At 48.1% G+C, this 15,872-nt stretch overlaps 1 protein-coding gene and 1 long non-coding RNA gene across 4 annotated transcripts; one reads left to right on the top strand and one right to left on the bottom strand.

Moving 5' to 3' along the window:
- The first annotated feature begins 1,423 nt into the window (after positions 1–1,423).
- On the top strand, positions 1,424–12,792 carry LMO2 (LIM domain only 2). Of its 3 annotated transcripts, none has more exons than XM_059406047.1 (4): positions 1,424–1,580; positions 2,337–2,565; positions 6,657–6,872; positions 11,808–12,792. In XM_059406047.1, the coding sequence occupies exons 2-4, from the start codon at positions 2,525–2,527 to the stop codon at positions 12,025–12,027; spliced, it is 477 nt and encodes a 158-aa protein (XP_059262030.1). In that variant the 5' UTR covers positions 1,424–1,580; positions 2,337–2,524; the 3' UTR covers positions 12,028–12,792. The 3 variants fall into 3 exon arrangements, with proteins under 3 accessions (XP_059262030.1, XP_059262047.1, XP_059262037.1); XM_059406064.1 differs by lacking the exon at positions 1,424–1,580 and adding an exon at positions 1,967–2,073; XM_059406054.1 differs by lacking the exon at positions 1,424–1,580 and adding an exon at positions 2,130–2,214.
- Positions 2,572–15,473, bottom strand: LOC132021560 (uncharacterized). Its single transcript, XR_009405393.1, has 4 exons — positions 15,257–15,473; positions 15,063–15,146; positions 6,114–6,315; positions 2,572–5,030 (listed from the first exon to the last, which is right to left on the bottom strand). It is a non-coding gene; the product is annotated as an uncharacterized LOC132021560 (long non-coding RNA).
- Positions 15,474–15,872: the final 399 nt, after the last annotated feature.

The raw sequence follows: 15,872 nt of genomic DNA on the forward strand, positions 1-15,872 counted from the left end.
CTTGCTGTGAGCCCAGGTTCACACAGATGGGAAATGGTGGGTTAGACTGACTCCAGACCAATTACCCAGTACTGTCTCCTCATATTAAGTAACTCTCCTAGGCCGTGTGAGCTGATAAGGACCCAAGTGAAAGCCAGTTAGTCCTTGGCATTTAACTACGACACTGACTGGCTCGACATAGGCAAACTGCTAATCAGGACCTTTTGGTTAATTTTCATTTCTGTTTATAGAGGGGTAAGTTACATATCTATCACATAATTTAGGATTGCCTAAAATGTCTAGGGTTTTGTTTTGTTTTGTTTTGTTTCTTGTTTGTTTGTTTTGGTTAAAAACAAAGGTCTGATCTGGATATCTTTTTACATACTGAAGGCCTTGAACTTCCTTGGTCACACATGTGTGTACACACGCACTCTCTCTTTTATAATTTTAATTATACCCATTAGGGATCCGACCTTGGACACAGGAAGACAAGAAAATGACAAAAGCATGCAGGCAATAGTAAATTCTGGTTTTCATTTGTAAAGAGTCAGGGAGGATTGGCTCTGAACAGAGAAAATGAAGTGATCAGCCACCAGCACTTCGTGGTAAACTCCAAGTCCTTCAATGTCCTCTTTAAAATGGGAATAAAGGGGCGCCTGAGTGGCTCAGTGGGTTAAGCCTCTGCCTTCAGCTCCTGTCATGATCTCAGGGTCCTGGGATCCGGCCCTGCATCAGGCTCTCTGTTCAGCAGGGAGCCTGCTTCCCCCCCTCTCTCTGCCTGCCTTTCTGCCTACTTGTGATCTCTCTCTCTCTGTCAAATTAAACAAACAAACAAACAAACAAATAAATAAATTTTATAAATAAATAAATAAATAAAATGGGAATAAAATGTCTATGACCATGATCCAGACTATTTACGTGCAACTATGGATTCTGAAAGCCCTTGGTAATTTCCTCTTTGCTTGCAAACTTGTAACTGGCATCCTGCCCAAATAGACCTTTAGTGATAATTTCTGAAGACAATAATTTCTGAACACAGTAATTTTCAAGGAACTCTGATGACACCCAAAGTTTTTCTGTACAGGCTATTAGCCTCCTAGACTTTGCCGTTGTGGCTGGAGAGGAAGCCTGAACACCAAAATCAAGTCTGGCTTCTTTCTTTCCCAGACCCAGGGCAAAATAGCCTCCCAAGTATTGCTGTTGACTGTTGGAAAGGCGCTTTCTCTGCGCGGAGTATTACTGGCACTTTCCATGGGGGCACTTCCACCGCAGGAGTCCGATTTGTGAAAGATGCTGAGGGATGGAATTCTGCCGCCAGCAGATGGAGAGGAGACTCAGGGCCGCGTGGTCCCTCCCCACCCCCCCCCCCCCCCCACTTCCCCACCTCCCGGGATTAGCTGCCCTCGGCTCTGCTCAGGCGTACCCAGCCCGTGCGGTCCCCGCTCGCACAGCACCAGCCGCCTCTCTCGAGCGCGGACGCAGTCACAAGCCGGGCGCCAGCAGAGCCGCGCTGTCCCGGGCACCCCCGCGTGCTGTGTCCGCGGACCTGGGACCTCGAACCCCGGACGGCCGCGAAAGCCACCCGGAACGCGTGCATTTCTGTATGTGCTTATTCCACGTTCTTGTCTTGTCTTTCTTCCGTGAGCGGCCTGCTGGTTACTTTCAGGCTTAGTTAACCAAAAGGGAAACGCCGAAGAGGGGAAGCCCTAAAAAATGATTTAGACGCAACCCAGCCGCCCCCCCGAAGGAGCCGTGTTCACTGAGCGACTCCCCCCGCCCCCGACGCTGGCCCCTTTAAGAAGCCAAGTCGGTCCTGATGCTGCTGTTTGTATTGCTAATCCCCAGGAGCCCCGTTTAAAAAAGGGGGGGGGGGACCGGGCAGCTGTCTCTTTAAATGTGATTTCCTTCTATTGTATTTGAATCGTGATCAGGAAAAAGGAAATGAAACCAGAGACAGAGGGAAGCTGAGCGAAAATAGACCTTCCCGAGAGAGGAGGGAGCCCGGGGACAGAGGCACGGTCCCCTCCCCGCCCCCAGGCCGCCGCCCCCTCCCTGCCCTCGGCGGCGAGCTGCGCGCCGCGACCCGGGTCGAAGGTGCGAGGGACTCGGGGCGGCCGGGCGGGCGCGCACGATCCCCGCGGGCGGCGCGGAGCCGGTGACAGCGCGCGAGCCGAGCCGGACCTGGCGGCGGCGGCGGTGGCGGCGGCGGCGGCGGCGGCGGGACCGGGATGGAAGGTTAAGTCCTGAGCAGCAGCAGCAGCTGCAGCCGCCGGGGCCAGGCTGCGCGCCCCGGTCCCCGCCTCGGCCGCGGCGCGCCGGCAGCCCGGTGATTCGCTCTCTCTCTTTGGCGTTTGAAGGGAGCGCGGTGACTGTCCTTGAGCGCGGAGGGGGGAGCTCGCCGCCGGAGCGCCGGAGCAAGAGGAGGCGCAGGAGCGGCGGTGGCGGCGGCGCCCGAGCATCCGAGGGGGTCCGAGCCCCGGCAGCCGGCCAGCCCCGCGCCACAAAGGGAGCGCCCCCGCCTCCTGGCACGCCACCTCCCTCCCCAATGTCCTCAGCCATCGAGAGGAAGAGCCTGGACCCGTCTGAGTAAGTGTGGCTCCCCTGCCCCTGCCACCCACGGAGACCACGGCCTCCCGCCCTGGGGCTGCAGGGTAGCGCCGGCGGCGGGCGACAAGGCTCCAGGTGCGCGCCCGCAGCGTGCCCTTGGCTCCCTCTGCCTTGCGCGGGGCTCCCCCCTTACTCGCGGGTGGCTCTGGGGACTGTGGGAGAGGGGTAGGCACCCCGCGGCAGGGAGAGGGGTTCGGCCTGGCACCTCTGCGGGCCCCTACCGGCTACCTGGGACGTACCTCAAAGCCACCGCGGGCCAGAAAGTTTACACGGGAACAGGCACAGGGGGGAGCTCGGAGGCGCGCAGGTGCAGTCCCGAGAGCGTTCTGGGCTTGGTTCTGCTCCCTTCTCACCTCTCGCTTCCTCGGTCCCCATTCTCTTTGTCCACTTGATCCTGGAAGGGGGGACATTCCAAGTGGAGGCCTCCCGAGTCCCCTACGGCCCCCTTAGCGGTGCGCAGGTGGAGCGGCAGCCAGCAGCGCCTGGGATGGGCGGGTGAGGGGGTCCGAGCGTCCACCTAGGAGCTCTCCCTGGCCTCCAGAGACTTTCGAGCTCCTAAATCCGGAGTTAACTTGGGGTCCACTGATGGGGGCCTGTGAACCTCAAAAGTTAGTGCATCATTTTGTGTATAGGTGAATTCTGGGGGAGCAGTGGCCCATAGCATTTATCACAGTCTCAAAGGGGTTTGGGGTCAGGGAACGAGAGCTCTAATGAACATTTGCCGCATGTCTCTTCTGAGCTTTGTTGGTTTGGAATGTTCCCCTGTTCCCAACCTATACCTCCAATCCATTCTTTAGCTTTAACAAGGGGAGAAAGGGTTGTTTAAGATATCATTTTCCCGTCAGCGCAAATGCCCTTTTAAGATTCATTAGCTGTCTGGTATTGAGAATTTTTATTCCTTTGAAGTCCCCATCTAATCCTTTGAAGGGATTTGTTACACAGACCAAAGGAGCTGGTTAATGACTTGTCCATTTGTGCTTTTAAGAGGCATTTGTTTTCTCTTCTTTTCTTTTCCTGCTTTAAAGGAATTGTGCTTTCCTGATTGAAGTCTCTCCCTCCCCCAGTTCCAGCCATCTATGGTGTTTATATACCTGGGCTTTACCCTCAGTTACCAGCATAAACACTCAGCATGCTCTTATAAAATACAGGAAGTACCATGATCCGGTGAGAACATAAACATCATTCTTCAATCTTGAAGGCTCAGACCCCTGTTCTATAAGGGGCCAGGTCTGTTCTAAGGAAAAACACAGCTTCCTTCAACAAATGCTTGGGAGAAAAAGAACATTCATTTTTAAAATAATGTATCTCCTCAGACACAGGGTTTAAAGGGTGGTTTGCACACTTTTTTTATAAACCTAGAATTACAACTTCGCCCTCAGTTTTTAGAGCTTGGACAAGACCCTAGTAATGCAAGAAGAGTGAACAGGATGTATTGGTGCCTAATGCCTTTTTGATCAGCAGAACTTAGTCACTAATCCTTTTATTAGGAGATAAATCTGGAGGTTTCAGTTCCCTGAAGGAGGTTTGCTCTTTTCAAAGTTTGTGCTTTTTCACTGAGGTTAGAAAATGGGAACATCCTAGCCTCAGAGTACAGCAGGCATTTGCTGAAGAATGCTCATCCTTCATTTCATCGTGTGCCCCATAAAGACGGGGTCTACCTGGAGATGGACAAGCTAGTTGGGAAATTACTGTAGCACCTCCCACTCCCTCCTTTTATTGGAAATTGTTGAGCAAGGATCCCAGAAATCCAGGCCAAAGTAATATTCAGGTATAAGATTCAGGGTAGGCTCCAGGAGAATATAAAATATTTGAGGGTGAATCTCACTCACTCATTACGTTGGAATATCCATGAAACATAATGTGATAGTATCATTAATTACAGAAAGCTAGATAGAGCCAATATCTTATCCTGTCCTTTCCTATCTCATCTTGGACCATCACAATGGCTCTTTGCTTAACATTTCTACCGTAGTGGAACACTGTCCTCCCCGATGCCTCATTGTGTATTTACTTAAAGCCCACTTGGGTCATGACTACTGGCATCTCCTAGGTAGGGATACAAGTTTGCCTATAGGCATTTGCAAATGAAACATTTTACTTACTTACTTACTTACTTATCTGCAAATGAAACCTTTAGACAGAAAGCCAGCCAGAATTCTTGAGATAGAGATTTCCTCTACCACCTACCTATGAGTAACAAGAGCGGTTCATTTTAATTCCAGGCAATTTTGCACCAGCAAAGTGCAGATTCTCCTTTTTCACAGATGGTTGGCAGCATCGCCATCAGGCCATCGAGTGTGGTCAAGGTTGCATGAGTATTTCTGGAAGCCCGAAGTCAGACCGTGGGCCGTGGAAAGAGAAGACATGCGTTTCTTAGTTGACGCATGTGAAAATGCTGGGGATATTATTTTTCAGAAGGGAGAATGGAAGTACTTAGATGTAACCTGTGGAAACAAAGAAAAGCGAGTGAGGCTTCAGTGAATTTTTAAAACTATTTAAAGTCTAGAGTGTTTAAAAGAAAACTGACTTGGGTTTCACATTTTCTAATTCTAAGAAGGGATCATCTTATGAAGGACACTGACCCTTGGTCTACAAAGCGTGGACTTGGCTTCAGTATTCCTAAGTACTCAGGGAAGTGTGCACTTTCTAGAAAGAGGTACCTGAAATTGTCAATGTATGTGATCAACACGGATTACCTGTGTCTCATCTTCCCTCAGTATAATGGGTGCTGAGCTCTGTGGGGCCCAGGCCAGTCAGGACACAAGGTCACCTGGCAAGTCAGTTTCAGCTAGAAATAGGAGATAGATTTATACTCTCAAGATACAGAGAAGCAAAGTCCCTTGGGAAATCCCATGGTTGGAAGTGCTCCATTTTAAAAAACATAATGGATTTAAAAAAAAAAAATTGTGTTTGAGTAAGATTCAAAAGAGCACTTATTTGTTCATTGTTACAAAGCAACAGGTATTAGATTTTTCCCATGTTCCATTTGGTGCGGGAATAGTTTCTTTCCACTCCCTTTTATTTTCTTCCGGCAAATAAAAATATTTATTTTAAAATGTAAAACAGTAGTATCCAGATCCCAGTGAAGCCAAGAGGACTGCAGATCCTATCTGACTTTTTAAACGAAGAAATACATCTCACAGGCTCGCTATTAGCAATTGCCTGCATGGAGATTTCAGTCTGTTTAATTGCCTTCCACTTTCTTGAAAATAATCATTACCCCTTCCTCATTTTCTTTCCTAAATCAGCTTTGTCCAAATCGGTTTTGCTGTTGTAAATATTTTCACATGCAGAATGGTCTGCTTAGTGTCCCTTGTAAGTCTAACAATGGCCTTACTACCTGGGCTTTTTCTTCAAGGATTCACTCAGTAATAAGGATGGGATGTGGAATTTCTGTTTAAAAAATATTAATTTAAAATTATAAATATATATATATATATATATATATATATATGATTTTAAAATAATAATAATGAGAATTCCTAATATATCCTGATGGAATTTTTATTTGGAACCAAGAAAACAACCTAAGATAATCTTTGATTAGTTTCTTCTTTCTTCCTCACTTCTGCTTTTCGTGCAGTTGGGAAGGGCTCGGGGTAGGATGGCACGGAGATTCAACAGGGAACTTGCAGAGTTTGAGCCCTCCGGGTAGTGGGCTCTGAAGCTGGCAATTCTTCTAGCCTGGAGTGCCTCCTGTAGGGCTCAGCAGGGCCCTTGAGTCTAGGCCTGGAAGGAGGAAAAGGAAGGAGAAATGGCAAGAGACTGAAGGAAGGGAGGGTGGAAAAAAGAAATAAAAACAAGAGAGGGCAGAGGGCCCCGGAAGGGTGCAGGGCTCGGGGCCGGGGTGCAGAGCCACTGGCATTTTTTTCCATAGCACCGAGGGTGGAAGGCCTCGCTCTCTCCTGTCCTGACCCAAGCTAGCTGGGCCCCTCTGCCATCTGGCCTCTGGATATGTAGCCCCGTCCTTTCTCCTGTCTCCAAACTGAAACTGTCCTGTTCGGCCCAGAGCGATGGCTCACCCCTGGTGCCCATCCCAAGGTTATCCCTAACGCAGGTCTTCTTTCCAGGGAGCCAGTGGATGAGGTCCTGCAGATCCCCCCGTCCCTGCTGACATGCGGCGGGTGCCAGCAGAACATCGGGGACCGCTACTTCCTGAAGGCCATCGACCAGTACTGGCACGAGGACTGCCTCAGCTGTGACCTCTGTGGGTGCCGGCTGGGCGAGGTGGGGCGGCGCCTCTACTACAAGCTGGGCCGGAAGCTCTGCCGGAGGGACTATCTCAGGTACCCTCCCTCCACACCCCCAGGGGCCCCGAGCTGGGAGGGCGAGAGGCCATGGACAGCTGAGTCTCCGTCTAGCTCCCACGCTCCAGCCACCTGCCCAGATGTCCAGGCCAGAGGTTGGGTCTCAGCTGGCCTATGCAGAGAAGTCTTTGGCATCTCTTCCTGTTGGAGAGGCATAGTCGCAGGGACACATTCCTATGTCAAATACTAATTTTTTAGAAGTGAGACAATGATGAACATAAAATTCCCTACAGTAGTTCCTTTGAGGAGCACACCAGGGGAGGGGCCCGGGAGGGAATCACAGAGCTCTCCGCAGGAACCAGGAGGCTTGGGGTCGAACAGCTGGATGGTGGGTTCTTAGGGGTGCACTTAATGCTCCCCAATACATATATAGGTTATAAAAGATTCTTTTGTAGGTCTCTAATCTTACGTGATTTAAAAGCCCTGAGCTTTTGACTGTGACAGGGAGGACAAAGGCTCTGAGATCAGCTGTTGGTTGAAGTCCTGGCACCACAGCTTTCTGACTGTGACCTGGGCCAAATTCCTTAGCGTTCCTCAGCCTTTATTTCTTCCCCTATAAAAATGGGGGTAATAGCAGCCCCTTCCTCCAGGGAGGAGGTGAGGATTCGGTAGGGTAATCCATGTGAACTGCTTGGCTTGGTGTGTGAATACCAGATAGATGTTAGCTGCCCTTGTAACTAATCCTCAGGACATTAAGTCTTTCCTGCCTAACGAACAGAAATGGAAGAGTGGAAGCAAAGGGGCGCCTGGGTGGCTCAGTGGGTTCAGCCTCTGCCTTCTGCTCTGGTCATGGTCCCAGGGTCCTGAGATCGAGCCCTGCATCAGGCTCTCTGCTCACTGGGGAGCCTGCATCCCCCTCTCTCTCTCTGCCTGCCTCTCTGCCTACTTGTGTTCTCTGTCAAATAAATAAATAAAATCTTAAAAAAAAAAAAAAAAAGAGTGGAAGGAAAAAATAGGAACACTACAACAAACACCCCGTGAGATAGGAGCAGAGGACATCTTCTGATGCTCTGGGTCATACTGTTGGCCAAGTGAATTTTCTGGCACTCAGTGAGTGCCTTTGCCCGGAATGTTCTAGCATTTCCAGTTTCATATTAGCTGCTGTGGAGGTAACTCTGTGCCCTCTACTGTCAGATCTGCTCAACTGTGTAGCTGTCAGTTTCTTGCCATCTTCCCGTGGCAAAGGGTCCGTGGAGCACGAAGCCCTAATGCATTAGGACCACCCAACCCGGAAGCCCGCCAGGCTACCTCTTCCTCCCAAACCTGCCCTCACAGCATTTTTACATGAAAAAAAAAAAAAAATGCAGGCAATTCCATGGGGAAGGAAGCTTATCTGTTTACCCAGAGATGGATAGAATACGCTTCCCCCCTCCCTAAATTCTCTGATAAAGCCCTTGCACATTTGGTGGTTCGGAGAAAATAAGTTGAGTTTTCAATGACTGTGATTAGAATTTTGGTCCATTTTTTTATTAAGTTACAGGAAAATGGAACTGGGATAAATAGAGACCTGATTTTGCTGGCTACCAGTTTGCCAAGTCAGTGCAGAAAGCAGACGAGTCAATGATTCCCGTTGGGCCGCCAGACGACATGCCTGTCAAATCATTTGAATCTTATTAAATGAAGTGCAGATAGAGTCAGGTCAAAAGGAGCCCCGGCTTCTCCCTATCTCTATGGTTCTCTGTAACGTTCGAGAATAAACCCGGTGCCGCCTGGGCTTGTTCATCTTTTGCATTTTTAAAAAGAAGAGAAAAAAAATGTCTGGGAGAACCCAGTGTTAATTAACTTGTGTCTTGGTGACATGAAATAATTCTTCTCCCTGCTACATTCCTAGGCAACATGTTAATTAACTCTCTGTTAGTGCCGGCATTTCCAGCCATCCTTTAATATTTATATTATTGTTATTAAAATGGGCAGGAGAAAGCTTAAGACATTGACACCTCTTGACAGAGGAGAAAAACCTTTTTTTTTTTTTTTTTTTTTTGCTTCAGGGATGGTCCTTTAGCCATGGACTTGCTTACCTGCATTCTTAATATATCTGGGAGCATCTTTTAAAAAGGCAAGAGTGAATAAATGGGGAGGTCCTGTGATGGGGTTCAGTCCTTCTTCCCTCCCGGGAGAACTTCTCCCCCTTCTGAGGATTGCCCATGGCTGACCCGCCTGTTACAGTCCTTTTCAGACATTTAGCCTCAAATATTCATGAGATCCCAGTGCAGAATCTAAACCCAGCTTCTGCTTGCTGCGGGTCGGTTGTGCTGCTGGGAACCTAGCGGTAGCTGCTCATGTCAATGCAGAGTCCCCAGATTATGTCAGACCCCTTTCCCACCTTTGTGTGCAGTGCACCCCCCCCCAAGTGGTTTTATTTGCAACACCCAACATCTGCATCTGATAGAGCCAAAGGGTACCCACTGCCCCCACACTGCCAGCGGATCTTAATACTGGCCGTTGACCAATGACTGGCATTGCAGGAACCTTGCAACCTTGCCTGGAGCCAGGCGGACTCCGAGACGTAACTTAGACCCTGGAGTCCCTGTGCCATCCTCCGGGCGCTCCTCTCTGATGGCCTTTGCTGGAGACTGCAAATTGGCTTGCCTTCCTTCCCTCCTATCCAACCTCCCTTGCCTCTCACCGGCTTCCCCTGAGAATGATTCCTTAATAATTCCTCGCTTCGGGGTCTGCTTCCGGGATACCCAGCCCAAGGCACCAGTTCTTGGTGCCGGAGGTGAAGGCTCAAATTAGATCTTCAGTCTGGCTTATTTTTCCTATTAGTAGAATCTTAGGCTACGAAGGCTGGAAAGGGCTGCAGAGGCCTTTTCTTCCAGTTTCTGTGCTCTACAGCTTACGACACAGACATCAGAAGAGAAGATGTCCTTTGCTCCGGGGCACCTGGCTCGTTAGAGGGACCTGAACCAGCCTCCCAAATATGAGTCCTTTGTCCTTCCCCTCATTAACTGCCTGATGTGCACTGTAATTTACCCCCAACTTCCCTTTAATAAATGCTCTCCTTCCTTAAGGGTCACACACCCCACGTGTTGGCTTCAAGCCACGCACACTGTTTTGTTGGGTCGTTTATCCTTGCTCAGTCCCAAACTCAACTTACTGAACAGTCAGGCTTTCCACTCTGTGACCTCCAAGGTGGCAGCTTCCTACAGCTCCACCATCTGCTATGCTGGGAGAAAATGTTCTCCCCTCCCCCCCCCCAATGAGTTTGTCCCCCAGGTGGTGCCTCAAAAAAAATGCTCAGAGATCCTCAGATGCAAAGCGGAATTCGGAGGGAAATTAACCGGCCCAGGCTCCCACCACCAGCCCTTTACTCACAGACCGAATCTTCCTGCTTCCATTAATTCTGCCCAAATGTTTCCAAATGTGTCAATTGCCTGTCTTCCCTCCAGCCTCTCAGAATGTTCCCATCCATTCTCTGCTATCCTGAGGTGACTAAGAACGTCTGATAAGAAGCAGCATTAACCTAAGACAGTCCTAAAAGTTGGAGGTGGAAGAGGCGCGTTATCAGGCACGTGTGAAAATGCTTTCCTGTAGCAGGAAGGCGCCTTTTGAGTACCCCGACCTGGGCTTAAAACAGTCATTGCGGGCTTCGCCTTTGATGGTCGGTGCTTTGACAGTGCTCCCGTGATCCTTCTCGTAGCCCAGTGAGGCAGATGCTGGATCACTGCCACTTTAGAAGCTCAGAGGGACCCGAGGTCCCACTACGCTCACCCTGCCCTCAGGGCTGGTCCTGGATACGTGCGATTCAAAACTCACGTGGAGGGGCACCTGAGTGGCTCAGTGGTTAAAGCCTCTGCCTTTGGCTCAGGTCATAATCCCAGGGTCCAGGGATCGAGCCCGCATCAGGCTCTCTGCTCAGCAGGGAGCCTGCTTCCCCCTCTGTCTCTGCCTGCCTCTCTGCCTACTTGTGATCTGTCTGTCAAATAAATTTAAAAAAATCTTTAAGAACCTTGAAGTTTAAAAAAAAAAAAACAAAAAAAACTCACGTGGAAGGGCTCCTGACCACACTGGCCTCTCCCCCAGAGTGTCTCAACCGGGAGGCCTGAGAAGGTACATTTCTAGCAAGTCCCAGGTGAGGCAAATCTGCTGGTCCCGGGAGCGCAGCTTGAGAACGAGCCACTGCCTTGGGTTCCACCATGTCGCCTCTCCTACCTTGACAGTGAATATTTGCTTGAAATAAGTGACTGACCATGACTTAGGGGAGTCTCGATTTTGGTATCAGAACAGAAGTTTCTCCAGAGATTCATGCCACTGGGGCAGCCAAGGACCTTGCAGCAAGCTCTTCTGTTCAGTGTGGAAAAAGGCCGTTGGTCTCTCAGATGTGCACCGAGTATCTCCTGTCGAATTCCCTCTGTCTCCTGGAAGCTGGGGCCCCAGAGAACAGTCATGCGGAGGCGGCCATCTTAGCTTCGGGAGGAGACGCAGACCAGCCCTCTCCACGGGTGGGATCAGTAGTTGTTGCCATGAGAGAATCCGGGAACCCCAGAAAGATGCCCATTTCACTGCATTCCTGCTCGGTTCCTCCTCAGACGGCCCCCAGAGATGTACTCCAGCTCTCCTTCTAAAATGGAAGTTCCCCCGGAGGGGACACACAGTACATGCCTCACCTCTTAATTCAAATCACTTCAGCTAAGGCTCTTCCCCACAGACAAGGAGCCCCAGGGCAGCCTAGAGCAAGGAAAGCTAAGAAAAGGGGCAGGTTATGCCAAACACAGATGCCCACGGGTTGCAGCCTCCTCCTGGAGAACCCCCTTCCCTTTGGGAAAAACCCCGCGAGCTTCCTCAGACCCGCCTCTTCCTGGTTTCCTGACAGGTTGGACGTGAGCCTCCCGTATGGAACCCATCCTCAAGTCCTTTCTGCCAGTTTTGTGTCTGCCAATGTCTTCTTAGCTTTTCTTTCTGTTTTACCCCCAGGCTTTTTGGCCAAGACGGTCTCTGCGCATCCTGTGACAAGCGGATCCGTGCCTACGAGATGACAATGCGGGTGAAAGACAAAGTCTATCACCTGGAATGTTTCAAATGTGCCGCCTGTCAGAAGCACTTCTGTGTGGGCGACAGATACCTCCTCATCAACTCCGACATAGTGTGCGAGCAGGACATCTATGAGTGGACTAAGATCAATGGAATGATCTAGGCCAGAGTCCCCCAGCCTCTCTGGGTGGCGTGTTTCACTGAAGTCACTGTCTCCGTGGGGTCTTCACTCTTGGGCACTCTGGGGATTTGAGGGTGGGATGAGGTATTTCTTAGGGGCTGGTGGATCTTCTGTGGGCACCATGACACAACATCCAAGTAACATAATACAAGGGACAAGGCTTAAATCTGACAAAATGAGCAGCCTTTAGGGAGAACTTATGGACAATGGCCACAGCCCCTCCATAGGAACTGACACAATTAGTGAAGGAAAGGAGCATCCGGGAACAGGCAGGCACATGCTATCATCCTAGAACCTCACAGCTACAGAAAGGGACTTGTGTAAAGACCCGTTAGGACCTTGACCCTTGAAAACTAGAGATGTGCAATTGATTTCTTTTCTTCCTGGCTTTTATGACAACCCTGCTCTAATCACTGTCCTCCACACAAGGCAAGGACAGAGAAGAGAGTGACCACCTCCCCAAGGCCTTCAGCTTTGGACCCCAGGGAAACTGCATGGAGACACATTTCAGTTGAGAATGGAAATGGCAACTTTTAACCAAACAATTATTTAAAGCAATGCTAATGAATCACTGTTTTTAGACACTCTGGTTTGGAGGTGAGGTGTTCCACAGATTGTTTCTATACAAATGTAAATCTAAAAGCAAAAGTTGTTCAACTATTTTATTATCTTAGATTATATCAAAGTATTTGTTGTGTGTAGTTAAAAAAAAAACTGCAGACAATAAAAATGACAGACTGAAATGAAGTGCTATTTACTTGATTATGAGTCATAATTTGGGATGGCAGGAAAATAGCTTTTCATACTGCAAAGGAGAAGTAAATAAGCAATTCACTTTTAGGTCAAATAAAAACTGCCATTTATTGCTAGGGTTTAGACAAGGCAGGCACGTTTCTGTATTACTAGCAATTATATAACAGGTCATCATGGAGCTCAGAGGGATGTAGAATAATTAAATTGTTATTGTAAAATGTGCATTTCACTTCATTGTATAGAAGGAATGGAAGGCAAGATCATTGCCTTTGGGAAACCTGTAACCTAGAAAGGACACAAATACATAAAACAGATTCCCTTTGGGAGAGAAGGTAATTACCTAGCTTGAAATGTGGCAAAGATGCTGAGCTTGACACTTCGATTTTCCAAGACGTGTGTCTCAGGGTATTTTATGACAAGTGGTTAAGAGGACCTTACTTTGAGGATTTAAAGCAGGCCATCTTGGTTGGTGCCTTCGCCTTCCACCCTATTTAGGGCCCCATGAACTGACTCAGAGCGCCACCTGCTGGCCATCACCTCTTAGCGCGTTAGTTAAGACGGACTCCGAGAGAGTCATACCTAGATGGATATACTTTGTTTCATAAAAATATCGGCAAGCACCAAGAAGTCTTAATTGTGTCTAATTACCAAGACATCAGAAATATGTATCTAATGCTACAGAGAGTTAGCTTTGGTATTGCTTTAAAACCTCCATCACTTAGGTTTGTATTTTTTTTTCCTTCTAAAGGTGAAATAATTTAAGTGATGACTCTTGGTCTATAAAATGCTAGAAATGGTTGGGAAATTTGCTTATGGTGGCCTATTTAAAAGAAATCTAATTATATTGCATTGCAACTTAGGTGGTGGTAACTTGCTGCCAGTGAGGGGATGTTTGTTCTAAGTCAACAGAAGGGATGTGGTTCTTGAGTTGTGGTCTCTGAATCGGTAGTAACAGCATCACTTGAAATAAGTGACTTATTAAATTTTTTTAATTAAAATATTGAACATTATTAAAAGTTATTAATTAAAAATGAAGATTTATGCGTTCTGCTCCAGACAAAACTGTTCAGAAACTCTGGAGGTGGGATTCAGCAATCCGTGTTTTAATAAGCCCTAAAGCTGATTCTGACGCACACTCACGTCTGAAAATGGCTATCACAAACATTCCACAGTTAGGCAGATCATGCGCTCTTAAGCTGTTAATAGTTAATATTTGACACAGAAGGTAACCAGTAACTTATCCACCCGTAGACAAGCACTGTCTACTCATGGAATTATACATAATTTTGTCACTCAGCTGACAACCGTCATCTACCAGATCAATTAGAATGCAATCCCCCATTTTTAACCATATCAACATCCATTATAATAATTATGTATATCAGCTATAACTATCTTGTGGGCAGTTAATTTTTTAAAAATTTATTTGACAGAGAGAGAGAGAGAGCACAAGCAGAAGGAGCAGCAGAGGGAGAAGCAGAGTCCCCACTGAGCAGGGAGCCTGAAATGGGGCTTGATCCCAGGACCCCCGGATCATGACCTGAGCCAAAGGCAGACCTTTAACTGACTGAGCCACCCAGGCACCCATCTTGTGGACAGTTATTGGAGCAAAATAAAAATGATTCTTGCTTTTGGAAATGTAAACTCTATTCTTAATCTCTATTGTAGGGATTAATCACTATTGTAGTAAACTTAATCACTTAATCACTATTGTAGTACAATGCAAGATTCAAAAACCCAGCCAATAGCTTTTTTTTTTTTTTAAGATTTTTATCCATTTGAGAGTGAGAGATTACAAGTAGGCAGAAAGGCAGGCAGAGAGAGAGAGGGGGAAGCAGGCTCTCCATCGAGCAGAGAGCCCGATGCGAGGCTCGATCCCAGGACCCTGAGACCATGACCTGAGTCCAAGGCAGAGGCTTAACCCACTGAGCCACCCAGGTGCCCCCCCAGCCAATAGCTTTGCCAACCTCCATAAAGCAGTGAATATTTTCTATGTGTCAGTGGTACCAACTTGCAGAACTGTGAATGCACGGGCAGGGTCTTTGTGACAAGTCACCCCAAATGTCTAACCCACAGTGGACTTGAGAGGAAAAACAGGTAAAGAGACCTCATGAGGGACCAGCTCCTGAAGTCTACCTGTGGTCCTTGCCTGAGTGTGTAACCCGTGGACCCCAGACCCAGAGTCAGGAGAACAGAACACCTGCTCCCTCCTCTGGTCTCTCCATGAATTCAGCAATTTGCAGGAACATTTTGCTTCCTCTCACCTCATTAATGTCTTGTGTCCTGAACCAGCTTCCTTTTATTGCTGTCTCTAATAGAACCCCTGCTTCTCGGGGAATATCGGAATCCTACAAAGTGAAAATAGAGCGGTGAGTAGGAACTTTATCATCTGAAGATTTGGATACGAATTACAGGGACATGACTTTATTTATTTAACAAACACTTACATACCACTTACCATGTGCCAAGCACTATCCTAGGGATTTTACAAAAACTAACTCCTTCAATCCACACAACTGCCATAGGTGGTAGGTTGGTACTTATTATCGCCCATGTTTTCCTGCCTGGGAAACTGAAGCATAGACAGGTTTAGTAACTTGCGCACAGTCCCACAGCTAATAAATGACAGGAGAAGGTTGCAACCATGGACCTTTGCCCTGTGCTCTGCTGTCTCTTTCCCGGGCTCACCTCCCTGAACCTCAAGTTTCTCATCTGCAAAATAGGGAAAATTCATACCTTTCTCTCTGGAAAGTATTTCAGTTCAGTCTAGCTAGAAATGTAACCAAAGGCGTAATAGGACACGATTAGCACCATAAAAAAGATATGTAAAAAGTGATATGAAAACATAGATAAGGGAACAATTAAATCCGAGCAGGCGTGGCTATCTGGAGTAAAGAGGAAATCACATTTGAAATGACCCTGGACCAGGAAGAGAGTGACAAGGCTAGAGCAAAGACTCAGAGACCTTGACCTTGCAGGGCAAAAAGGCAGGTAAACCCAGAGTTTTTCATGGTGGTGGAAGGCTTTGCCCAGAGAGGGGCTGACGCCTGGGAGGAAATACATAGACATGAGTT

This window comes from Mustela nigripes, chromosome 1, assembly GCF_022355385.1.
Source record: "Mustela nigripes isolate SB6536 chromosome 1, MUSNIG.SB6536, whole genome shotgun sequence".
Taxonomy (NCBI): Eukaryota; Metazoa; Chordata; class Mammalia; order Carnivora; family Mustelidae; genus Mustela; species Mustela nigripes.

Excerpts from the sequence above, each read along its gene's own strand:
- LMO2 (XM_059406054.1), top strand. Across the intron at positions 2,566-6,656 it reads AAGAGCCTGGACCCGTCTGA|GGAGCCAGTGGATGAGGTCC; the intron begins GTAAGTGTGGCT and ends TCTTCTTTCCAG. Across the intron at positions 6,873-11,807 it reads TGCCGGAGGGACTATCTCAG|GCTTTTTGGCCAAGACGGTC; the intron begins GTACCCTCCCTC and ends TTTTACCCCCAG.